This window comes from Pteropus medius, unplaced genomic scaffold, assembly GCF_902729225.1.
Source record: "Pteropus medius unplaced genomic scaffold, Ma_sr-lr_union100, whole genome shotgun sequence".
NCBI classification, from domain to species: domain Eukaryota; kingdom Metazoa; phylum Chordata; class Mammalia; order Chiroptera; family Pteropodidae; genus Pteropus; species Pteropus medius.
Window position 1 is genome coordinate 3,072,351 of NW_024355206.1, and position 24,279 is coordinate 3,096,629.

The following is a 24,279-nucleotide window of genomic DNA, read 5'->3' on the forward strand; positions in this document are numbered from 1 at the left end:
ATGTGTGTGCGTTTTTTGTTTTGGTGAAGGGGGTGTGAAACTAAACTTATATATTAAATATATGGTTTTTAGGTGTTTAGAAGGTGGTGAACCTAGTGTCATATACAGATGATCTGTTGTAGATTTATACACTTGAAACTGGTTTATGACTTTATTGACCAATCGATGTCACCCTTATGAAAGTGGTGTTAACGTAAAAGAAAAACACACCAGTAGTTGTTTTATTTTTCCACCCATACTGTGTATTCATTGCCTAAGAGCATCCCTGCCATGTGGTAGGCACTCAGTAAAAGCTTGTGGAATGACAAATACAAATTATTTGTCATAGGGAAACTAGCTAAAATTCTGGCACCAGTGCCAAGTAAAACCTGAGTCCATTTTTATAAGGGGAAACACGCCCGTATCCAACTTAAACTCATTCATCCTTTGACTGATTATAAATCTCCCACTCGGCTCCTTACCTTACAGGTTACAGGTTACTGAAATAATCTTACACAATGAGGGTTATGATGCCCAAGCACTGAAGTGAGCATTTTTCCTTACAGACACCTAAGAAGAGTGACTGGAAATCCCCCGGTTCTCCTAGGACAACACTCAGAGGGCTCCGTCATACACCCCAGACTCTACTGTGCTCCCCTGAAAGGCTGCACAGATCACCTGCAGCAGCAACTCCTGTCAAACATGTCCTTTCTCAGTCCTTCAAAGACTCAACCTTGCATGCCTCGGAGTCACCTCCACCAGAAGTCACTCTGCAGAAAGGACACTCCCTGCCAGAAGCCGGAGCCTCTCTACTGGGAAAGATGCCCAAAACTCCCGACAGGCCAGGCAGCCGGCCCCCCGGATTTGTGCAGAATTCTACTGGGCCACCTTCAGTGAATTCCAGTCCCGAGAGCACCTCTTCTCCTGCAGTACCAGTGCTGTCAACTGCCCAGACCTGGAGGGAGAGTCCAGCTCCTGCCGGACACTGTCTTCAGTGGTCTCCAAGAGCGGCAGCCAAAAGGGCATGTGGAGCAACTGCCTCAGCGGGCACACCTCAGGGTCCGCAACCCCCATGTCCCCAGGCCCCCGGAGCTGCGCCGCCACAGCCGTGGAAGGATCCAGTGCTCACAGCCCCAGATGGGCCACGGGACCCCACCATGACCCCTTCCCCACCCGTTTCTCCTAAGGAACCTTGTAACTCTCCTTTGTGTGACATTTCCAAGAGTCCACTTGAGAAATCGTTCACAGAATTTTCCCCCCCTGGACAATGGGATGGGAAAGAGTCCCAGACATCATCCCATATCGCCACACAGCTCTCCTGTCCACCACGCCCATTTACCAAAACCTCTCACAGGCAGCTCTGTCTGCCATGGAATCCCCTCCGCCCCCTTCTAAAAGTGGGAAAAGGCACAGAAAGACCTCGAACCCTGAAAAAAGCTTCCTGGAGTGCCAACCTCACACCTCCGCTGCTCCTAGAGCTGGCGTCACTGAAAACGCGGACACTAGAAAGGACCAGAAGGAAGTGAACCCCGCTCCTCAGCCTTCTCCTGAAAGGCACCGTGACCCTGGGACTGGCTTCGGGAGTGACTGCCACACAGCCTCTCCTTGGCTCGTTGCAGAGGACACGGAGCACCTCAGTCTCGTGGATGGAGCTGAGGACCATGTCAGTGACGACTTGCAAAGCGACGTTTCTCCCGTGGGAGGAGGAAAGGGGTTAAAGATGCAGGGTACCGATGAGCCTTCCCTGACGAACCCTGGGAGCCCTCTGTCTCCACCTTCCTCTGGGCCCAGCTCCCCCTTTTCACCGTCATGCACCCTGCAACGTAGTGCACACAAGAGGCGGCCCCAGGCTGCCGTGCAGCGGGAGAGCCTGCTCGCTTCGCCCCGGCTTCCAGGAGCCCCCGGCAGCCCGCAGACCTATGAGATGGAGCTGGAGATGCCAGCCTCCGGCCTTCCCAAGCTGCGGATTAAGAAGGTCGATGCCAGCTCTTTGTCAGAGGCTGAGCCCCCAAGAAGGGACGAGGGTGCCCGCCCTGGTCTCAGCACATCATCCGGCAAAGCCGAAACTGCCTACATGTCACCCCCCTGCCCGCGCCCGTCACACAGCACCCCCGGCAAGGGCGGCGGACAAACCTACATCTGCCAGTCTTGTACCCCCACCCACTGCCCCTCTAGCACCCCCTGTCCGTCACAGACAGATGGTGGGGTTCCTTGGACACCGTCTCCCAAGCACAGCGGGAAAACCACCCCCGACAGCATCAAGGACTGGCCGCGCAGGAAGCGGGCGGTGGGCTGCTGCCTCGGCCCCGCTGCGGGGAGGGCTGCGGTCGCCACAGAACTTTCTGGCTGTGTGTCGCTGCTCCAGCCACAGGGAGAGGAGCCAGGCTTCGGCCTCGGTATCCGCCAGACTCCATTCTTGGGGGACTTTGAGCTCGAGGGGGTATGTCAGCTGCCAGACCAGTCACCTCCCAGGGACAGTGTGACTGAGGCTGAGGAAGGCTTCTCCGGGGCACAGTTTGGGTTGGGTTCCAGGAAGAGACTCCTGTCTGCCAAGGGGGAAGCTGAACGCCCAGCAAAGAGAACCTGTGACGAGCAGAGAGAAGGCGTGGAAGTTCCCGAGGGCGAGGAGAGGTCTCCGAGCGCGGGAGCACCACGGCTCCCCGCCACGGGCGACGACGAGGGCTTCGGCTCGGGTGAGTTCGCTGCCCCGCGGTATCCGTCGGGTCCTGTTTGCTGAGGAGCTGCTGCTTAACAAGGCCCGGGCTTCCTCGTCTGGGGCAGCACGGGCCAGTGCTGACCGGGTGCCATCGCTTTAGGCTCTGCCTCACCTTCCGGCTGTGCCGTGCGGAGCTGCCTCTCTGCCAGTGGCCTCCAGGCTCTGACCCAGTCTCCGCTGCTGTTCGGGGGGAGGACGCCCTGCTCTCGGCGCAGAGACCCCGGAGGTAATTCGTGGGAGGTCCTAGAGGCTCCTGCCAGGGTCAGACCGTACCCCGTGGGTGACTGCAGTTAGCACAGGGCTGCCAGGAATGCAGTTCTGGAGGAGACGTAGGGACCGCCCAGGGATGGGACAGAAGGTTCCATCCGTGCAGTGACACGCCACATTACAACTTACGTGCATTTGAGCAGAATCCCCCCATCCCCGCCCTCCACAAACATCCTACCAAATGACTTGAGCCTCTCGAAGAACGGTGACAGAAGTGGCACACCACGTCCTGCTCAGCCGTAGTCACGGTGACCTCAAGAGGAAGGAGCGTTAGAAATAGCCGTTTCCCCTGTGCGTCCTGTACGTTCAGCGCGACGGGACTGGCTTTGCCGGTCAGCCTTCCGACTCCAGGATCCTGCCTGGAGAACTGGGTGGAGCCTGGGGATCGCTCAAACCTTGTAGGTTTCCTTCTTCTAGAACTTGAGGGTGCACTATAGGAGATGGGGGCCTCCGGTGATCCTCACCCTTCAAGACCATGATACAAATCATGCAAAATAGCATAAAGCCCCCAGACCTGAGACAGAGAAGACTGCGGACTATCACACTAAAGAACGAGACGCGCTCTGCTTTTCAGTCACTGCTGCTGACGGTCGGGGGCGGGAGGGCTGGAAAGTGCACAGCATCTGTGCGGGAGGGAACTTCCTGCAGCCCTCTGTGGTTCAAGCCGTTTTTTAAATTCTGTTCTGTTGCCTCCTGCGTGCTAACTCTCTCTGCCTTTTTCTAGATGAGGATGTGGATGTCTTTCCCCCCCTGGCAGATGACTCTCCTTTTAGCCAGTCGTTCTCCAGGAGACGCCCCATCAGCAGAACTTACACGCGGAAGAAGCTGATTAGCTAGTAAGAGTGGAACCGGCTTAACTGCAGACACTGCTGAGCTCATCCGGGTCCACTGCACGCCCTGGGCTGAAGTGCCCGGAGCAGTTTCCTCTGGGGCTATCGGGGACTCCAGATGCATACAGACCATGGAGGAAGTCTCAGCAGTGAACCCAGAAACTCAGTTTGTCTGAGCCGGGGTGCTGCTGACCTGCCCCGTATGTGAGCCTGGGCTTGATGCACAGGAATGGGAAGAACCAGGGTGGAATGGAACTGGGGAAGTTCAAAAGCTGAAGGTAAGGTCGCCCCATGGGCATAAAGAAAAGAGGGTCTTGGTCCCAAGCCTCCATCTACCCCAGGTCCTGCCCTAACCACCCCTGCCACTTGTTAGGGAGGCGCTATACCTGGTGCTGTCGCTCGGGCAGCCTGGGAGTCAGGAACCGAGCAAGGAGCTGGCACACCGGGACCCCAGGCCAGGACCACTGTGACTCGCTTGTGAAGTGGGAGAAGGGACCCCACGCCTGGGTCCTTGGAGCAGCTGCTGTAAGGCTGGGGCACTGAGACAGGCAGTGCTTGTCAACTAAAGCACCAAACAGAACGAGGGCTCTGGCAGGCGGCAGAACCCACGCTCCACACTCCCTGCAGTAAAGTCACGTCTGGCCGCTCAGCATTCGGGCACGTCTGCTTCACGTTCCAGTATGGGGTTGGCCACGAGCGTAGAGCAGCCACCCCGCGAGGTCTGCCCGGAGAGCTGTCCACGGCACAGTCCCTGCTGTCCACGAGGAGGCACACTTGGCTGTGGGTCTGCCTGCAGGAGTGCCCATGGGCCCGACAGCCATCGAGTCTTGGCCCAGAGTTGATGCAGCTGTCCCACGGCCTCTGGAAAACTTCAGCCTGTTGTGTTCCCAGGTCTGATTCCTACTACCATAAATCACACTCTAAGTGAAAAGTCCCATTTCTCCAAAGATTGTCATTTATTACAAAATGGTTTTATAAAATCCTAAAAACGTACTAAGTTTCCCAATTCCCCCCACATACATAAGACCATTTAGAGCACGACCTGTTGCCGCTGGCCATTCTGTCACTCGCCCTGGCCGAATCCCAGAACTAATGGTGTGCACGTGCAGACCCGAGGCCAGAACTATCCTTAAGCAAGCTCTCCAGGCTGCCGATCGGGTACCACAGCTTAAAGGAGGTGACTGGCAGCAGTACGAATGTCTTTTTAAAAACGACGTGAGTCCAGTTCGTTTGGGTCATGGCGCAGATTTGTTGGCTCCAATCGTGTGAAGATCAGGACCTGACTTGGAGTGAGGTGAGGACTGTCCACAGATGCAAAAGGAGGCCGCTGTCCCTTTCAGCAGGCTCTGCTCGGGAGCCTACAGGGGGTTTCTCCTGACATCGATCATCCCTGGGCTGGCCCTGCGCAGCAGCTCCCGCCGGGGCCTGGCCAGGGGCCCGAGGTTCCAGGGCAGGCTCCCCTCCCCCACAGGGAGCGCTCGCCCCAGGAGAGGCTCCGCCGCTTCCCACTGCCGCCGGTCCTCTGGCGAGCCCTGCTCCTCACCGCACAGGCTGGAGCGTTTCCACGTCAGTGGGAGCGGGGCCCGGACCAGGTCCCGTACGTCCTCCCGGGCACGGGCGGAACCCTCAGCTAGAGGGGGCTGCCAGAGAACCTCAGGTGCTGGGTGGGGCTCATCTTCATTTCCAGGGGGTAACCTGTTCTCCAGGCACAGGGTCCTCTTCTCCCCACCTGTCACGGAGAATGAGAATGACATCCTCGTCAGGTGTGGAGGCATCGGCAGCTCCCTGGAGCCCGAGCTTCCCAGCACCCAGCACAGTGAACTGCATATGAAATGACCCAGTAACAGCTGCAGGTGCCGTGGTCTGCCCGGAGAGCTGCCCACGAACTCCCCCTGAACAAAGGAAGAAACCGGACATGAGGGGTCCAGGCGGGGGCGGTGACACTGACCCCGGCTCTGGCCTGTGGCGTCCACCCCACTGAGCTTCTGTTTCAGTTCCTGGTTCATCCACATGTGACGGCCCAGCTCCTTCTCCAGAGCTTGAATCCTGGTCTCATACTGCCTCTTGCTGTCCGCTAACCCTTCGCCAAGGTGGTCTAGAGGGAACGGGACAGGGTGATGAGGTGCTGCGGGCAGGCGGGGCGGGGCCTGGGAGTGCGTGCGGCCGGGCGCCTCACCTCGGCTCTGCTGCAGGAGGAGCTGGACGTTCTGCTCGTGCTCCTTCTGCTGCAGGGTCAGCTGGCGGTCCATCTCCAGGCGCTGCCTCTCCAGAGCCACCTCCAGCCAGTAGACCAGCCGTTGCTGCTCCGCCAGCTGCATCTCCAGCTCCGAGAAGGCAACCTGCTGCTGGTGCTGCTCCTCCCGCAGCGTCACCACCTGTCCCGAGATCCAGGTGACCCTCAACCAGGGACGGCAGGCAGACCCGCCGCCATGGCACACCTGGCTCACTAAGAAATCGTCTCCACAGCGTCTGGGCAGCAACTTAGTGATGAGAGCTAGCTCTACCTCAAGATGAGTCTTACTTCCCATCTCTGCCTCAAACTCTCTCCCAGTCACACACTAAGACGCTTTGAGGCAGATCCCTCACGCTGTGAGGTTTCATAGAAGCTGAGATTTCTCAACCGCAGCTCTATGGACGCTTTGGGTCTAATCGATTTTGGTAGCGGGGGCCGGGCCTGTGCATTGCAGGGTGTTCGGCAGCATCCTTGGCCTCTACCCCCGACTATCTTGACAACCAAAGTATCTCCAGACATGGCCCCCATGGCCCGTGGGCTAGCCGAGTCGTCCCCTGTTAAGAACCACTGATGTGGTCCAGGGTCCCCCTGAAGCTGTGATCAGAACAGACGGGGCGGTGGCGGTGGCGGTGGGGGTGGGGGGAGGCTGCACTAGGTACGAAGGGCTGTAGAGAGGAGCCATGTAGACGAGCTGGCCCTGGTCCTGTCCCCCACCTGGGAGGAACTGGGACCTTGTCTGGAGCTGCCCTCAGAAACCCGCCTTGTGAGTTCCGGAAGGACTAGGCCAGGGTCATGGGCTGGGGACCTACCTTGTCAAAGTACTTGCAGAGGAGGGCTCTGGTCTCTGAGGACGAGAGGTAGCTGAGCTTGGCCATGAGGTTCATCTCGCACTGGGACAGCAAGGAGGCCGAGGCCCGCAGCACCCGCTGGCGGCACGTGATGGCCTCATTCTTGTACTCGATGGCAGCGTCCAGGGCCTCGATGGCTTCGTCCAGCTGGAACAGAGTCCGTTCCTCCTGTGCAGACACAGGGACACGTGGAGCGTGGGGACTGGCTCCCTGAGCCGCATGACGCCCGCTCCCCAATCGACTGAGTCCTGGGTGCCCCCTCGCCCTGAACACACAAGCAGCATGTTGAGAGGCGCATCAGTCACCAGGGCAGGAACAGGGACCCTGGCAGGGAGGTTGTGGCTGCAGCTCTGAGTGACCTGCATTCCGGAAGCTCAGAATGCCCTGCACTGAAGAGATGGCACAGCTGGGCCGCCACAGAGGTAGCAGAGGCGGTGCTGGCGAGTGACCCTCACACGGGCTTCCTCTGCTGCTCGGGGAAGGCACACAGGTGTGGTCCCAACCGCACTCCCACACAGGCAAGCGGTCAGTGCAGCGCAGGACGCAGAGTGAGCCCAGATTCCAGCTGCAAGGGACCTGTGGGTGCGGCCAGGCCCAGTCCCTGCGTGTCCCAGACAGACAAGGGACTAGAGCAGCAGCCAGTCCAGAAAGCTAACCTCTGGGGGCTGTCACGGGAAGGACGCGTGTTTTAGAGTGCCAAGGCCGGGCAGGAAGAGGACAGCAGTGGAGGGCCGGGCGCTGGACCAGCCCATGGGACGCACCTCGGGCGACAGCAGGCTGCCCCGCCGCAGCTTGCCGTCAATCTCCAGGCGCTGCTTCAGCAGCAAGTCCTTCTCCTGGCGCAGGGCGTCGATCTCCCCGCGGATCTGCTGCTGGCTCTGGGCGCTGCCCTGCCGCAGCTGCCCGCTCTTCTCGGAGAGCTCCTTCTCCAGGTGCTCCAGCCGGCTGGACACCCGCACGATGTCCTCGGTGAGCGCCTGGGGGCGACACTGCCTGGGATTAGGGGCAGAGCAGGCCCCACCCTCCCAGAGGGACAGCCCGCACCAGGGACAGCTGCTGGGTTTTGTGTTGGGCAGGCCCCTCAAACCCTCACGGCATCGGCACCGTTAGGATTCACCTGACAGCAGGAAGCTGGGCTCAGAAGCATCTTGCTCACGAGGGAGCAATGAAGCCCAGCGGACCAATGCCAGTGACGACTGTCTCGTCCCACCTTTCTGTACCCGCTGTTCCTGCCTATGCGGTCTCAGAGCAGAGCTAACGGGGCAAAGGGGACTGGGGGGTGGACACCCTGAGGGGTTCTGCCCACACATCAGAACCTGCGCCAGAAACATCCCGGAGCCCTGGAGGTCACGAGCAGGACAGGACCCTCACCTGGCTGGACCGCAGGCGCTTGCTCTCCAGCCCCGTCTTCTCCTGCATCAGGGCCTCCTTCTTGGCCAGGATGGCCTCCCGCTTGCGCAGCTCCTCGCCCAGCTCCTCCAGCGCCCGCCGCTGCTGCAGGGCCTTCTCCATCTCCTGGTCCAGCCACTTCTTCTGCTCCTCGATCTTCTGAGGGGAGGCGGGAGGGAACTCAGCCCTCGCCCCACCAGGGCGGGGAGCAAGGCCTGCCCAGCCGCGGACACCGCCAGGCCGCGGGTCTCCTGGGGGCGCAGCCCAGGCCCAGCCCACCTGCTGCTGCTCCAGGCTGACCACGGAGCCGCTGCTGCCGCTGCGCCGCTTCCTCTGGAACGCCGCGATCTCCTCCGTCTTGATCCTCAGGACCTTCTGCTGCTGCTCGTGCTTCAGCTCCAGCTCCTGGGGGCGCGCGGGGACAGGCTCAGGGGACAGGCTCGGGGCAGGGCCATGTGCACCCCTGTGCCCGGCCCCACGCCCCCGCGTCTCCCCGGGGCCCAGCAGACAGAAGCCAGGACGATCCGCCTTCTGTGGTTCATCTCACTAAACCCTCACCCCGGCCTGGAGCTTCCTATAACTCTCCTCACTGGTGGGTGGAAAAACCACCTCAGGGAGGCCGAGTGACCTGCTGGAGAAGGTCAGGTGGCTGTGAGCCGTGGGACCTGGACAGAGCCTGGCGGGGACCCAGGGCGCCGCACCCAGCCAGCCGAGAGCCCGACCTTGACGCGGTGCTGCCGCTTGCTCATCTCTGCCTCCAGGCGCCGCTTCTGCTCCGTCTCCTCACGAAGCCGCCTCTGCAGCTGTCCGTGCTGCTGGCGCATGAGCTGCACGTTCCTCTCGAGCTCCTGCAGCCGCTTCTCGCTCTGGGCCGACAGCGACGCCAGCCGTTCCGTCGCCTGCTTCTTCTCCTTCAGCACCTGGGACCGAGCAGCACAGCCTCCGCTGGGCCGTCGCGAGCCTGGCACGGTGCCTGGCACTTAACGGGGAAGGGCAGGCCCAAAGGACCATGATAGAGGGACAGAAAGAAGGGAAAGCAGGCGGACGGACGATGGACTAATAAAAATACGAAGAGACTACTAATGGGAGGGGTGCTGACCGTTACTATGCACCGGGCACATGCCCAGTGCTCTGTGTATGTTAAATGACCCTAACGAGCCGATCACAAAGTATGATTGTTGTTACCCCCACTTAATAGATTAGGAAACTGAGGCACAGAAAGGTTGGGATGCTCAGTTGAGGACACACAGCTAACAAACCAAGCTAGGATTCGAGCCCACGCTCTTGACCGCCCCACTGTACTGTCTCCTGGACACGTGAGCTGAGAGGACAAGGAATGAACGAGGGACGGTCAGCTGCAAAGATGTCCGGATGGACGAAGGTGGGTGGGTGGGTGGGTGGACTGAAAGATGGATGAGCTCACAGACAGGTCAAAAACAGATGGACAAATAATGCATGGACCGATCAAAGGGAATAGAAAGATGAAAGGGTAGATAGACAAACGGACAGTTGGTCACATTAACTGATAAAGGGATAAACAGGTAGATTAGAGGGACACATGGGCTGATGGGGAGACAGATGGAAGACGGGAGGGAGAGGTAAGTGAATGGGTGGCTGGAAGGGCAGACACATGGCCAGAGGGTGGGGAGGGCTGCACGAGGAAAGGTTGACTTTCTTCGATGCCCACCCCTCACCCTGTCCTTAGTCTCCCAGACGGTTGTCAGGCAGGACCCACCTCCCCGCCTCCCCGCCTCTGCTGTGTTTACAGCTCAGCTGAGCCTCAGTACTACCGGCTTGGACATAATACTGGCCTCAGCCTGGGAGGCCAGGAGGGTGTCAGCACCACCAGCCAGGAAGGCCTGGGCACCCATAGCTTCCACACTAAGCTTGGGCCCCAGAGCCCACGCGTCTTGATCCCAGGACCCCCACCCCCACCCCCTACCAGCCTGGGTGGCCGACGCTGCCAACCCCAGGGTCCGACGCTGACCTGCACCTGGCTCTGGGCAGCAGCAACCCTCTTGCGGAACTCCTGGAGCTGGGTCCGCTCGCCAGCGTCCTGGGGCTCCCTGCCCTCGAGCTCCCGCAGCTGCCGCTGGCCTTCATTCAGCTCGGCCCGCACCCGCTCGGCCTCCTGCTCCAGCTCCTGGATGCGCTGGCTGTGCTGGCGGTTCAGGGCCTGGGCCGCCTTCCCTGGGAGGAAGGGGGGGGGTGCGGCGTCAGCACGGGCAGCCCCTCCCCCACGAGGGCCATCTGCCCGTCCCCCTGGGGGCTTTTCCAGACCTCTGTCAGCCACGGACACTCCGGGGGCATTGCCAAGCCTTTGTACCACGAGCACCACCATTTACTCCACGTTTTTTCTTTAAATCGACTCACTTTTGAGATCAGCATCATCTATAGCAGTGAGTGACCCAGGGAAGTTACAGATGAACTAGATTTTTTTTACCCAGTACGTGCTAACAAGTGGTACAATTATGACTCGACGAAGGACCCTCTGCTCCACACATGAACGCGCCTGAAACACCCATGCACTGAGACGAAAGAACATCCACGCTTCCCACAGCAACCGACAGATTCAACGTAACGCCTATCAAAATACCAATGGCGTTTTTTCACAGAAATAGGACAAAAAATCCTCCAGTTTGTATAGAAACACAAAAGGCCCAGAAAGGCCGAAGCCATCCTAAGAAAAAGGAACAAAGCTGAAGCTATCACGCTCTCTGACTTCAAACTATACTAAGCTACAGTCATCAGAACAGTATAGTACTGGCAGAAAACCAAACCAATGGGTCAGAATTCTGAGCCCAGAAATAAACCCACAGTAGTGTATGTGGGCAATTTTCGACAAAGGAGCCAAAAACATACAACGGGGAAAAGGAAAGGCCTCTTCAATAAATGGTGCTGGGAAAATTGGAAAGCCACATGCCAAAAACATGAAACTAGACTGCCATCTGACACCCTGCACAAAAATTAACATGGATTAGGCACTTGAATGTAAGACACGGAACAATAAAATACTTAGAAGTAAACATAGGTACTAAACAGAGAGGTTTTTGTGAACTTGACCCCAAAGGCAAGGGAAGTAAAAACAAAAATGAATGAGACTACATGAAACTCCAAAGCTTCTGCACAGCAAAAGAAACTGTCAACAAAAAAGGCAACCAACTAAATGGGAGAAGAAATTTGCAAACCGTAATATCTCCAAGATATCAATATCCCAAATATATAAAGAACTCATACAACTCCACAACAAAAAATCAAATTAAAAAAACGGCAGAGGGCCTGAACAGATGCTGTTCCCAAGAAGACACATCGATGGCCAACAGACATGAAAAGACGCTCAACCTCACCAGCTATAAAGGAAATGCACATCGGAAGCACACGGAGACAGCACCTCACATCTGTCAGCATGGCGAAGCTGTGGAGAGAAGGGACCCCATGCACTGCTGGTGGGAATGTAAGCTGGTGCAGCCATGATGCAAAACTATATGAAATTTCCTCAAAAAATTAAGAATAGAGCCACCATGTGGCTCAGCAATCCCTCTTCTGGGTACCCACCCCAAAAATTGGGAAACATTTATAACGACACATGCACCCCGATGTTCGCTGCAGCATTATTCACAGTGGCCAAGGTACAGAAACAACCCGTGTCCTCCGATGAACGAGTGGATAAAGATGACGTGATACACAATCACAATGAAATGCTACTCAGCCCCATAAAAAATGATGAAATATTGTCATTTGCCACAACGGGGACCGATCTGGAAAGTATCTCGCTAAATGAAATAAGTCAGACGGAAATAAGAACCACAGGATATCACTCGAATGCGGGACATAAAACGAAACGCGACAAACGAGTACACTCAGACACAGACCACAGCATGGAGATGATCGAGGGGCTGGGGGAGGGTGAAGAGGGAAAATGGGGTCACATATATGGTGCCAGAAGGAAACTAGATAGATAGGGTGGCGGGCAATTCATGCTACGCACAAATGATGTGTTACAGAAACAGACACCTGAGACTCATATAATGTCATTAACCAACCTGATCCCAGTCACTTTATTTATCGGCAACGAAAAAAGATGAAACACATATGGGAAAATCTCGATAACTGCTAATCTCGGTCACATGTATATATATCAGGACCCACTGTATTAATCTCTCCTTTGCATCTGTCTGAAATTTTTCATAATGCACTTTATAATAAATTCATACTTATTAAAATAAAAAGGTTCAGCTGGTCACCATTTAAAATCTTCCCCTACTCCATCACATGTATCACCAGTAGTAAATGCAGCATGATTTGGGGACAGTGTGTGTTCCCCAAGACCGAGAGATTCTGTGCCCAGCACAGTGTCTGATACCGAGCGGGTACTTCATAAATAATAATAATGCTTCCCAAGAGCTATTCCAAGCCCTTCACCTGAATTAACTCATTTCATCCTTCCTCACAACCTCCTGGTGAAGCAGGTACCACCGTACCCGTTTTAGGGATGAGAAAATGCACGGAGGGGCTATCCTACCTGCTCACGGTCACACAGCTGGAATATGCTGAGCTGGGTATCAAACCTAGGCCATCGGGCCCCACTCCGAGCCACCCTCACGTGGGGGCCACCCCAGCACCCACCCCCTCACCTGTGCGGACCAGCTCGCCAATGAGTTCCTCCTTCATGCGGATATTGATGGCCAGCTCCCGGATCTTCTGCTGGGCCTGGGCCAGTCGCCACTCGGAGGCAGCGGGGGCCTGGTGGGGCCGAGCCTGGGCCTTGCTCCCACGCGCCGCTGTGAAAGGCCACTGTCAAGGCTGCTGCCACAACCAACAATGCGGGAGGCGTGCCCTGGGCAGGGGTGGCCAAGGATGATGCGCGGACTGTCCAGGGTGGCCAATCCAGGACCTTGGAGGGGAGAAGGGGTCGGAGCCCTCTGCATCCCCTGAAGCTCACCTCTGGGCTCCAGGACGGCTGCACCCAGCTCCTGGAGGCGAAGCTCCGAATCCTTCCTGCTGCGGGGACTCCCTGGGCCGGCCTCCGGCCTCCGGCTCCCCTTGCTGATCCCGTCCCTAGAAGGCAGAAGCAGGAGTCTGTACCCGTCCCCAGCTACTTCTCGGGCTGGAGAGAGGAGAGGAAGACAAGCCACTGGCTTTCCATCTCCTCAGGGTCAATGGGTGGTTTGGCAGAAGCCCGAGGCCAGGGGCCACGCTTAGTGGGTGCAGGGCAGCTGGGGACACGGAGGACTGCCACGGAGGCCGAGAACCAGGAGGCCTGGTCCACTCCGCAGCACACGCACCCCCACAAGGACTCGGTGCAGAGCCCACCGCTCCTGTCCGTAACCCTCAAGGGCCAGCTAGGCAACGTAGGTGAGGGCGCCTTGAGACCACAGGTCTTCCCAGCCTGGGCCCTGAGCCAGTCCTTGTCAGGTTGGCAGTGGGTCCGACTCACCTGCGCAGGTGCAGGGTCCGCTGGGGTGGCGGTTGCTCTCTCTCTTCTTCCTCATCCTCCGATGCAGTTGAAGAGCCCCCTTCCAGTCTGTCTATCTCCTCCAGCAACTTGACTCCTGCCTCCCTGCCATCCGTCACCTGCTGAAGGAGTGTCAGGGTTTCAGGACATGAAGCCTGCAAGGGCATCCTCTATCAATCAGCCACTCCCACCTACAAGTCTTCGCTCACATCTAAGCCCCGCCTGCCCTTCATATGTCTACCTCAGTGACACCTCGCAGAGGCCAAACTCGAGTCTGAGCAGGAGCTTCCTCCCTGCCCATCGCCCCCTCCCCAGCCCCCACAGCCCCTGGTACCATCTGCGTTTCTCGTATACAGGTCATCTGCACCCAAGTCTTATCTTGCTAACAACGCCTGGCCAGAGTGGTGGCTTCGTAACAGACTCTGTGAAGTGAGAACTGAGAGGACCCAGAGCTTTCAGGCAGATGCAGGAGCAGCCTTTGTCCAAAAGGCCCCAGTGACAGAACTAGGAGAAGTAGACCAGGCTCGGGGAGATCAGGGCTCATGGAAAAGTAAATTTGCAAAGAAACACGGAAGTAATAAGTTCCCCATCTCTGGAGGTATGCAGGTTACCCATCCAGTGCTGGAAGCCAGAAGCCCTCTGTAACCCCCAGGCAATCTCCAGCTATCCCAGGGATTCTCAGTGGCACCACCCTCCGGAGGCCCTACCGAGTCTCCTTCCTCTAAGGATTCAAGAGGGAGCATTTCACAGCTGGCCCCATGAAAGCACAGGGCGAAGGACGTTCTCCAGTATCACCCTTCCCCCGCCTGAGCCTGCCCGGTCCAGCAGGCCCAGCACACGCCCAGCCTCGCCACCTCCTCACCTCTACCCCGTTCTCGGGGCCAACTGCATCTCCAGGAAGGCAGGCAGGGGGCACCATGCCTAGCACATGGCTGTGGACACCCCCCAGGGGGGCTGTGTGAGGCCGGGGCACAAAGGACCCAGGAGGCAGGCCCTGCAGGAGCCCTGGGGCCCCCCAGCCAGGCCGCACCAGCTCTAGCCGCAGCCGCAGCTCCGCCATCTCCTCCTGCTGCTCACGTAGACGGTCGCTCTGCAAGACATGGTCCAGGTGCTGATGGGGGACATGGATGGGGGCAGGGGCGCTGCTGCAGGGCTCTGACAGGCAGGAGGACAGGGGACTGAAGAACAGGTCTGAGGCCACTTGCTCCATCTGGGTTAAAACTGAGGGCCAAATACCTCTGACCACCTCTTGGTTCCCATCCCTCGAACACACAAACTGCGCTAGCTGGGGCTCAGGCTCTCACTCTGCCCTGCCGCCTATCACTCCCTCCACACGTCTTCCACGTCCATTCCAATCGCTGCCACCAGAGGGCGCCAGGAGCAATGCTGATCCAGTTAACTTGGGATAAAAAGAGTGACTCCAGCACGCCGCCTGGCTTACCCCTCCAGACCCACCTCACGTCCACTCCCCCTGCACTATTCTGCTCCTCACCTGCACTTTTGCTCGTTGGTGCATCCCCTCGTCCCTATCCACCCTGCCAGAACCCACCTTGACCTATCTTTCATCCTGGGAAATGGCTCAATTTTACCTCCTCCAGGAAGCCTCCCCCCCACCGTGGCGGGCCGGCCGCACCTGCAGCTTGTACTGCTCCATGGCGTCCTCCAGTGCAGCCAGAAAGTCTCGGTTCTCTTCCTCCAGCCGGGCCACCTGGCTCTGCAGGGCCAGCAGCGCCCCCTCATCTTCCTATGGGGCAGGGAGAGAGGATTCAGGGACAGCACTGATGGACAAGCCTGCCTGTCCCTGGGACACTGGGTCCTCTCTCTGCCCTGCCAGGGCTTCCTTAGCCCTACCTGCTGCTCTGCTCCAAGCCCCGCCTGCAATGGGAGTCTCAGATTGCAACGGGCCTGTGGAGCCCTCTGCTAGACATTGAGGCCATTTTTATTGTTAACATTTGTATTGTTTTGTTTTGTTTTAAACGCCTACAGCACCTGGTCTTCCTAGATGGTCTCCCATCCAAGTACTAACCAGGTCCGACCCTGCTTAGCTTCCAAGATCAGACCGGATCACCACGTTCAGGGTGGCATGGCTGTAGACCATTTTTATTGTCAATAAAAATATAATTATTAACATCACCACTACTATAACAAACTTACTGAGCCTCCGCCAGCATGCTACGCACATTACACCTTCAGCTCTAAGGCCACCCCCAGGAGATGGACACCAATGTCATCCCTGTTTCACAGACAGAGACCTTGAGGCTGGGTGACTTTATGGAAAGTGACCATGTTCGTCCACAGAAGTGCCTCTAGATGCCCAAAGTGCTCTGCTAATGGACAGGGGGGCAGGGGCGCTGCTGGCTGTCGGCAGACCCTCCCCCTTCTCCTTCCCGCCCCTCCCCAGACTGCACCCTGCACTAGGTCACCTTTCTGCCGCCGGGCCCCTGCGTGGCCTGCTCCTCGGCAGCAGCGGAGGCGCTCTCGATGCCGCTGTCGGGCCCGGAGGCGGAGCTCAGGGCGCTGCGCTCGCCCTCGACGGCGCACAGCCAGTCGCGCACCTTGCGCACGGCGGCGCCGGGAAGGCCGGGCTGGGCCTGCAGCTCCCGCAGCAGGCTGTAGGCGGCGTCGGTGCGGGCCCGGTAGCGCGCGCACTCCGCGCCCAGGCGGGCGGCGGCCGCGGCGGGAGCGGTGGCGGGACCCGGGGCGCGCCGGCCGCGGTGGATGATGCGCGTCTCCGAGCGGTGCCGCGGGGGACCTCGCGCCCCGGCCGCCTCCTCAGGCGCCCGCTCGGCCTCTGGCCGCCAGTTGACGGTGGCGCGGTTGCGGATGTTCTGGGCGCGGCTGGCGTAGTTGAGGGTGTTGAGGGTCTCGTCAAAGTCCGAAGAGGACGGGCTGACGCAGGCGATCATCACCGTCTTGGCATTCCCGCCCAGCGAGTCTTTCAGGATCCTGAGGACACCAGGCAGACGCATCAGAGACATCACTGAGCCAGAGCCAAGGTCCCCACCCCACACAGGGCCTGATCCTCCCACCGCATCGACTTAGTGCCCAGAAGCCGGAGGACCACCCACCAGCCACTGGCCTCCCCAGGCCCCATCCCGGAGGCCACCTAGCAGCCATAACGACAGAGCGACCCTCGGGGCCCCTTTCCCCTGGGCTCACCGGGTGATCTTGGAGTCCCGGTAGGGGATGTGGCTGCCACGGCGCTGGGGGTCACCCAAGGCACTGATGACGTTGCCCAGAGCCAGGAGGCTGCTGTTGATCTGGATGCTCTCCTTCAGGCGCTCACCTGTGCTGCCCGTCTTGAGCACGCGCTCAGAGCCGGCCAGGTCCACGAAGTGGAACTTGGAGACGAGCAGCTGGCCCGGGGCCTGGCGCGGCAGGCGGCTTGGGGTGCGCCCCCGCTGCTCCAGGGTCACGGTGAAAACCGTGTGTGAGCGGCTGGACAGGCGGTTGAGGTGCGTGGCTCCCGTGTGCCGTGCCGCGTTGCCCATCTCTAGGACGCTCAGCACCTCGTCCAGGCCCTCCACGTCCACCTCCTTCACCCCACACAGCACTGCGGGCACAGGAGGCACTGAGCTCAGGGCTGGGGCAGCCTGGGGCAGCCTGAGGCGGACAGGCCCTCAGCAGCTCTTCCCCACTCGGGTGGCCCTTCCCCATGTCCAGGGGGTCCCGCCCATCTGGTTTGAGCTGGAGGAGCTCCACCTTGCCCCATGCCCGCCTCAATGCCTCTTGCTCCGGGTGCAAGATACGCCAAAGTCAGAGGGGATGGTGAAACCGAAACCTTCCAGAGCTTGGGTTTCCCAGATGGGAGGTGTCGCTCCCAGACAGGTGAGCCACCCCGCAGCAGGTGAAGCTTCAAGCCAAGAGCCCCACTCCCAGCCAGTGGAGGACTCGGGATTTCCTCACCAACATTCCCACGGTCGTCTTCCCGCAGCTGGATGTCTCGGCTGGCGGTGCCCGCCTCGAGCAGGTCTCGGAACTCCTCCTTGTACACTTCCAGGTAGGACACGTGCACCAGGCAGTCAAGCAGATCATTCTCATCGATCAGCTTGAAGGCCTCGGCCATGGCCCGTGGGATGATGCCCTGCTCGTCCTCGTGGAGGGAGGCTGGGGAGACACCGCAGGGCCCCCTGCCACCGTGCCTTCAGCTGCAGGGTGGGGCTCGTGTGGAGAAGGCAGCCGCGAAAGGCCAGGATGGGCATGCTCCAGGGTGGTCAGGCAGAATCACAGAATTTCAGAGTTGGAAGCAAACTTTCCTGGGTCAGCCAACCCCTTTCAATATGTGAGCATCCCCTCCACTACATCCCTGCCAGGTGGTCAGATACCCTTGGCTTGACTACGCCCCGGGACAGGGAGCTCACTGCCATGGTCTCTGCTCAGTTATCTAACGGACCTCCTAAATTTATTCCAAGGAAGGACGAAGTGGAGCAGCACTCTTTCTCCTAACTTCAGAAAATACAAACATCCCAAGTGTCCGTCCTAATAGCCAATAGGGGAATCTGGTTAAATAAATTATATTCGCAATGGAATGCCAAGCAGCCATTAAAAAATTAGATCGAAGGATGTTTAATGATAGAGAAATGCTCACGATATAATGTTTAAAAAAATACAAAATAACGATGACAGCGTAAGCCCAAATTTTAAAAAAGTACAATTTTCAAAGCGAAAATCTGGAATGCCAACAAGATGAGTTATTTCTGAAAGGCAATTATCAAGTAAATTTTATTTTGTGAGTGTTGTTCTGTATTTTCCATGACAAACAAGTACACTTTTATGACCTAAGAGAAAACATTCGTGCTACTTAAAACAGGGCAGTTCCTTCGACTGGCCAAAGCATCTGTCCTGAACCCTGCTCCACGGCCTCACTACGTGCCAGAGCACGTCTCCCCCGGGACAGTCCCCATCCCGACCACTCTAGAACATGGATTCTTGACCCTCGGCAGCCATCCCGACAACCTGCAGAGACAAGCCAACTTCCTGTGCCCGTCCTGCCTGAGGTGCCCAGAACCACGCAGTGTAGCCGCATCTCCCTGGAGTCGAGAAGGTCATTCACTTCCAAGGACCCCTCCCTTCCTGCCTGGCCCGCTGATGTGGCTGGTCCCACCCTGGGCTGCAACCTGTTCAGGAAACTGCAGTCTCCCCTCGCCCCTCCCCTGGCATCCCCACCTTCAACAGCAAATGGCCGCAAGAGAGCAGAGTGGAAATTCAGGAGCCACAGAGGCCCCTCGACAAGGGCCCGAGCAAGGTCACTCACCCACACTGGCCTCCCCCATGGTGTACGTCTTCCCGGAGCCTGTCTGGCCATAGGCGAAAACCGTGGCGTTGAAGCCCTGGAAGAAAGCCTCCAGGAGGGGCTGCACGCAGGCCTGGTACACGGCCTCCTGCCCGGCGTCCTCGTCCAGCACCACGGGGAAGCTGAAGCGGCGGTCTCGACCCAGGGTGACACGACCTTGCCCCGGCTCCACCCTCAGGCAGCTCTGGTGCCCGTGCAGCAGCTCCTTGGGCAGCAGCGGCCGGACTCGCAGGGCCACCCTCACGGGGGCCTCCTCGGCCCCCGGAGGCCTCTGGGCCTCCAGCCCCATGTGGAGGAGGCGCTGCTCCAGGCCCTGGGGAGAGAGGAAGAGACGTTGCCATAGGTACCTGTTCTCCAGGGGCTGAACTCACCCTGCAGGTGACCTGGAGCCAGACCCTGCAGCCCCTGCCCTTGGAGGAGCAGGGGGCTGATCACAGTTCAGAGCACCCCCGTGCCCCAGCCCAGTGCCCACAACACACTCCTACACAGTAACATTTCATGGCTCTCAGCAGTGGCAAAACAAGGCCCTAACGCCTCCACTCGACACCCAAGGGCTTGTGGTCCAGCCGCATCCTCCCCCTGTGACTCCGTCACCTAGGAGACGCGCGGGCATGCGTGCGCACACACAGAACCCCTTTCCCAGGACAGACTCGTGAACATGGACAATGGACTAGCAGTTACCAGAGATTAGGGGGAGAAGGGTGAGGTCGATGGGGCAAAGGGGGTCAAATATGTGATGACAGAAAGAAATCTAACTATGGGCGGTGAACACGCAATGGAAATATATATGGCTTACTGTTTAAAAAAACTGTGAATAAAAACACACACAAAGAAAATTATGAGACATCAACCTAAAAATTTAAATACAAAGTAATTACTGCCATTATATATAATGGTCAATTTCTTTTTTTAAATGAGGGCATTAGGAATACTATGTTACTATTAAAACAATTACTTCAAATATTATCTTGAAACGTTAGAAATGATTGTTAGACACGAAAAATAATTGGAATACAAACTGTATACTATATAATCTCAATGAAATGGAGACGTACACACATGGACGATCATATAATGTCTACGCCATGTTGACAGTGGTTATTGTGGGGATGCAGAATTGTCTAATTGACCAATTTTAATAAAATGTCATTACCAGCTGAATTATATTAAAAAAAGCAAACCCTTTCCCTAACACCCACTAGGTTTTCCATAGCCTCTGCCTTTGTTACGTCATACCCTCTGCCCAACCTTCTTCAAAAGTCAACAGATCTCCCACCACCGAATCCTGTCAGTTCCATCTCTGAAATACACTCATTCCTCTGCTGTTCGCACAGGACATGCTCCAAGACGCCCAGTGGATGACTGAAAACACGGAGAGCACTGAGCCCTATCATGTATACATGCTGTTTCTCCCCATACATACATTCCGAGGATAAAGTTTAATTTATAAATTAGGCACAGTACGAGATAACAACATATATCTCACAACAAAATAGATCGATTATAACATACTGTAATAAAAGTGATGTGAATGTGGTCACTCGTTTTGGGAGGATGCCTTGCTGAGGCCCTCGCACAGGCTCTGCTTTCCGGCAAAGCACCTTTCCCAGGACAGACACGTAAACATGGTGATCAGAACACGCTCTCTGTTCACGTCTCCCTCCCACACGTCACCCCTTTATCATCTTAGCCAGCGGCTCTCATGCACCGTGGCCGTGACTCTTGCTGTTTGAGGTGCGACAGCAAAAGTAGCACAAATTTCTTTTTCCTTCCTCACAATTTCACAGAAGATTCGTTCTTACTATAGATCTTCCAACCTAAGCATATGATTATTATTTTTTCCTTCCTGATAATGCTGAGAACTTTCACCTTTCCACTTAAAGGAAGCACCTCAGGCCTTCTTCCCGTCAGCATGTAAATTGCCAGCATCACTACACTCTTGTGCTTTGGGGTCATTATGAAGTAAAATCCGGGTCACCTGAACACAAGCACTGCGCTACCACAACCGTCTACACAGGGGGCTCCCACGGCATGAAGGCACTTTATTTTCACCACAGGTAAACCTCCTTTATTACATTGCTTTATTACACTTCACAGGTGTTTTTTTTTGTTTGTTTTTTTAACCAAACTGATTCACATCCAGGGTGAGCAAGATGTCGCAAGATTTCATTGTGCTACTCAGAATGGCACGCAATTAAAACATCAATTGTCTTTTTCTGGAATTTTGCATTTAATATTTTCAGACCATGGCTAACTGTGGGTGACTGAAACTGCAAATAAGGGGGGGCTACTGTATTTCTCAAGTTCTTCTGCTTCTCCCCATCCTATGCCAAAGCCCTGGTCCTGGCCATTAGCGTCTTGACAGGATGACCGTTACCAGCCCCTCACTGGTCTGTCTCCCAGGGCCCTCCTACACTGCAAGCAGGGGCATTTCTTAAAAATGCAAGCGCCACTTTACACTCCCTGCTTAAACTTCCCCTAAAGAGGCTTCTCTCTGTCCTTGAGATTCTAAACCTTAACAGGAAAAAAACTTTAACAGGCCCTGTGTACCTGGACTCCTGCCATGCACCCCATCTTTCCTCATCTTTGTTTGCCACACTCACTGCTGCTCAAGCCTCCCCCCACTCCAAGGCTGAGGCTGGCCCCATTTTCTTGAAAGAGCCAAAAAGTACCCCTGTTCTGAGCCGCTCCACACACGCGCACACACACACAGCCCGTGGGCTGCTGCCATCAACCACCAACCAGTCTGTTGCAATTGCCAGATTAGCAGTTGATCACCCTGCACCTCCCACATTGGGAGCTGGGAGGCAGGGACCCTCCTGTCCCCTTCGTGCTATGTTTCCAGTGCCCAGCACAAGGTCTGACACTTGCTTAGTCACTGCCCAATAGCAACAGATAATCTTTATTAAAGGAACGTCCCCTCATGGCAGCCCTCACTTGGGCCCTGGGCACTGTATTTTTCACCACAGGTAAGTCTCATTTACTGCACGTCACTTCATGGCACTTCACAGGTGTAGTTTGTTTTGCGAACTGACAGCAAGACCCTCTACCAGCAAGATTATGACTGCCATTACTGAAGTGCCCAGAGCAACGCATTGCTCACGTGTTAGTAGTGATGCCGGTGTAAATGAGCTTACTGCCCCACCAGTCGGATGAAGTATAGCACATGCGATTACGTAGGGCACGTGACACTTGATAACGTACTGCTTCATGTATTTGCTCTACTTTTAATCCTTAGTGTGTTCTTTCTACTTATAAAAAGAGTTCGTCGTGCAACGGTACTGTTACACAGGGCAGCCTCACACGTCACGTGTTTATGGGTCTCTTGATTCATTTTCTCCTGTGCTTGATTTAATCTATTTTGTGCAGTGACAGGATGTGCCACGGAGCCTAGTGTGCAGTAGGCTGTGCCGTCCAAGTGTAAGTGCCCTGTGATGGTCCCCAATGAGGACGCCATCACTAGGGCATTTCACAGCAACAACTTGACTGTATTTAACTTCTCTCAGGAGATAAAACGGTTTTTTCATTAATTGAATCATTCAGTCCCTGCTGGGTGCCCCGCCCTGGGGACACAGAGGTGGCAGCCCCGCTCAGCCAGACACCTCAGCCCCACTACGGTCCCGGATTCTTCGCGCCTCGAAGGCGCCCAGACACCTCCACCCTTGCGGTCGGGCGCGGACGGCGGGGTCGGAAGCCCGAGGCTGGAGCTTCGGAAAAGTTCAAAGGGGTCACAAAACGCAGACCCGACCCTTGCAGGGTGGCGATGCCTCTTCCAGGCCAGGCCCGCGATGTCCGTCTCAGGCCCCCGACTTGGGAAACAGGGGATCCCGCCTGCTCAGGAAGGAGCCTCCAGGAGGCTGGTGAGCAAGGCCTGGGGCTCCTCGTGTGGAGCCGGGGCACCCCGCGACCGACCCACCCCCCGACCCGGTCCTCGCCGTCCACCCCTCCCGGGCCCACACTCACCTGCTGAGGCGTCAGAAGCTCCCCAGCCCTGCAGTCAGGAGCCCCCGCCCGGCCCGGCGCGTCCTGATGCCGTCACCAGGACCCCCGCCCCCTAAATAATCCCGCCCTCCTCCCCTGCAACTCCGCCCGCTCCAGGCTCTCGGGGAGCGGAGGGGGCAGAGGCGGACCGGCTGGGGGCGGGGCGAGCCCGCCCCCCGAGATTCCCCCCCAGCACCGCCCAGGGCCGCCCTCGCTGCTGCGCTTATCCTGGCGCAGGCTCGGCGAATCCTGGGGGAGACACGACGACCCTCGTGGCCGGCCTGGTTCTCCCAGCTGGAGAAGCCCACCTGCCCACGGGCAGGGAACCCAAGCCTCATAAAGGCCAGCTGTAGCACGTGAGAAGACGAAAATTAACTGGGAGCCTCTTTCGCTCCGCGAGGGGAGGGTGGATTTTCCAATCCCTGTTCGGTCGTCCGTTCTGGCGTAGACCTTCCCTCCTCCCGCCATCGTACCGCTCCCTCTGTCCGCCCTCCCCGCGCCCGTCAGACCTCAGCAAAGCTCTCCCTCCCCAGGCCCCAGGAAGCCTCCAACCTCCCACCCCTCCTCGCTGATTTCACGTTTCCTTCTAAGGCTGAGAAGGATCCCCTCCCCATGATTTTCAGGGTTGGAATGGGGACTCACGTATCCCCGGGGGGGTTGAGACCCTGGCTGCACTCACACCAGAAGGTCATCACTGTGCCCCTTCTCTGCCCCAGATCCAGGGCGACCCACAGGCTGGACGCAGGAAGCCACCAGAGAGCCCCTGTTCATGCCTTCCAGCAAGCCAGGCAGAGAGCAGAGGTCTGCCCTCTGGGGCCTGAACCGCAGCTCTGGTTTGTAAGGCCCTATTAGGAAAAGGCATGGGATCGAAGGATCCCTTGGTGAACTCCACTGCCACCAGCCTCGACTTCCCGGGTGGGCCACTGCCCCTCGGGCCACTGCCCCTCAGTCCACTGGGAGGTGGGGAGTGTGTAGAGTTCTTAGGCCACCTCTCCAGTTGGGGAAGTTATTCGATGGGCAAAAGGCCAGTGGGAACCTTGCAGAGGTGTTCATCCTGCACCTACCTGGGCAGGTGCTACCCAGATGCCCCCACCACCCACCCCATGGCCGGAGCCATCGTAGACTCCTCTCTTCTCACATCTACCACCGAGTCTCGATGTGCCCTCCACGGTCCAGGCAAGTTTCTCTGAGAACCTCCACAGCCTCGCCGCCCATGCCACCGGTCTCTGGCCTGGGCCGCTGCAGAGCCTCTTGGCTGGTCCCCCTCCTGCCCCTGTAACACATGCAA

The 24,279-nt window shown here is 57.4% G+C and overlaps 2 protein-coding genes and 1 pseudogene across 8 annotated transcripts in view; 1 reads left to right on the forward strand and 2 right to left on the reverse strand.

The window, feature by feature from the left end:
- The window catches only part of TICRR (TOPBP1 interacting checkpoint and replication regulator), a 35,362-nt gene extending 30,623 nt beyond the window's left edge, over positions 1 to 4,739 (forward strand). The window contains 4 exon segments of the mRNA XM_039858456.1: positions 546 to 1,302; positions 1,305 to 2,672; positions 2,796 to 2,921; positions 3,687 to 4,739. Of these exon segments, the coding sequence (XP_039714390.1) occupies positions 546 to 1,302; positions 1,305 to 2,672; positions 2,796 to 2,921; positions 3,687 to 3,799 (2,364 nt within the window). The 3' untranslated portion in view covers positions 3,800 to 4,739.
- On the reverse strand, positions 4,730 to 23,055 carry KIF7 (kinesin family member 7). 7 transcript variants are annotated; one of them, XM_039858462.1, is made up of 19 exons: positions 22,974 to 23,055; positions 18,972 to 19,323; positions 17,624 to 17,824; positions 16,877 to 17,270; positions 16,141 to 16,663; positions 15,351 to 15,461; positions 14,580 to 14,807; positions 13,700 to 13,839; positions 13,205 to 13,320; positions 12,897 to 13,043; positions 10,250 to 10,452; positions 8,985 to 9,182; positions 8,542 to 8,667; positions 8,245 to 8,421; positions 7,635 to 7,850; positions 6,835 to 7,041; positions 5,969 to 6,167; positions 5,741 to 5,887; positions 4,730 to 5,521 (listed from the first exon to the last, which is right to left on the reverse strand). In XM_039858462.1, exons 2-19 carry the CDS (start codon positions 19,297 to 19,299, stop codon positions 5,151 to 5,153), a joined length of 4,032 nt encoding a protein of 1,343 aa, XP_039714396.1. In that variant the 5' UTR covers positions 19,300 to 19,323; positions 22,974 to 23,055; the 3' UTR covers positions 4,730 to 5,150. The 7 variants fall into 7 exon arrangements, with proteins under 7 accessions (XP_039714396.1, XP_039714394.1, XP_039714395.1 ...); XM_039858460.1 differs by having other exon boundaries at positions 4,730 to 5,887; XM_039858461.1 differs by having other exon boundaries at positions 8,245 to 8,667.
- On the reverse strand, positions 15,695 to 15,812 carry LOC120599439 (uncharacterized; annotated as a pseudogene).
- Positions 23,056 to 24,279: the final 1,224 nt, after the last annotated feature.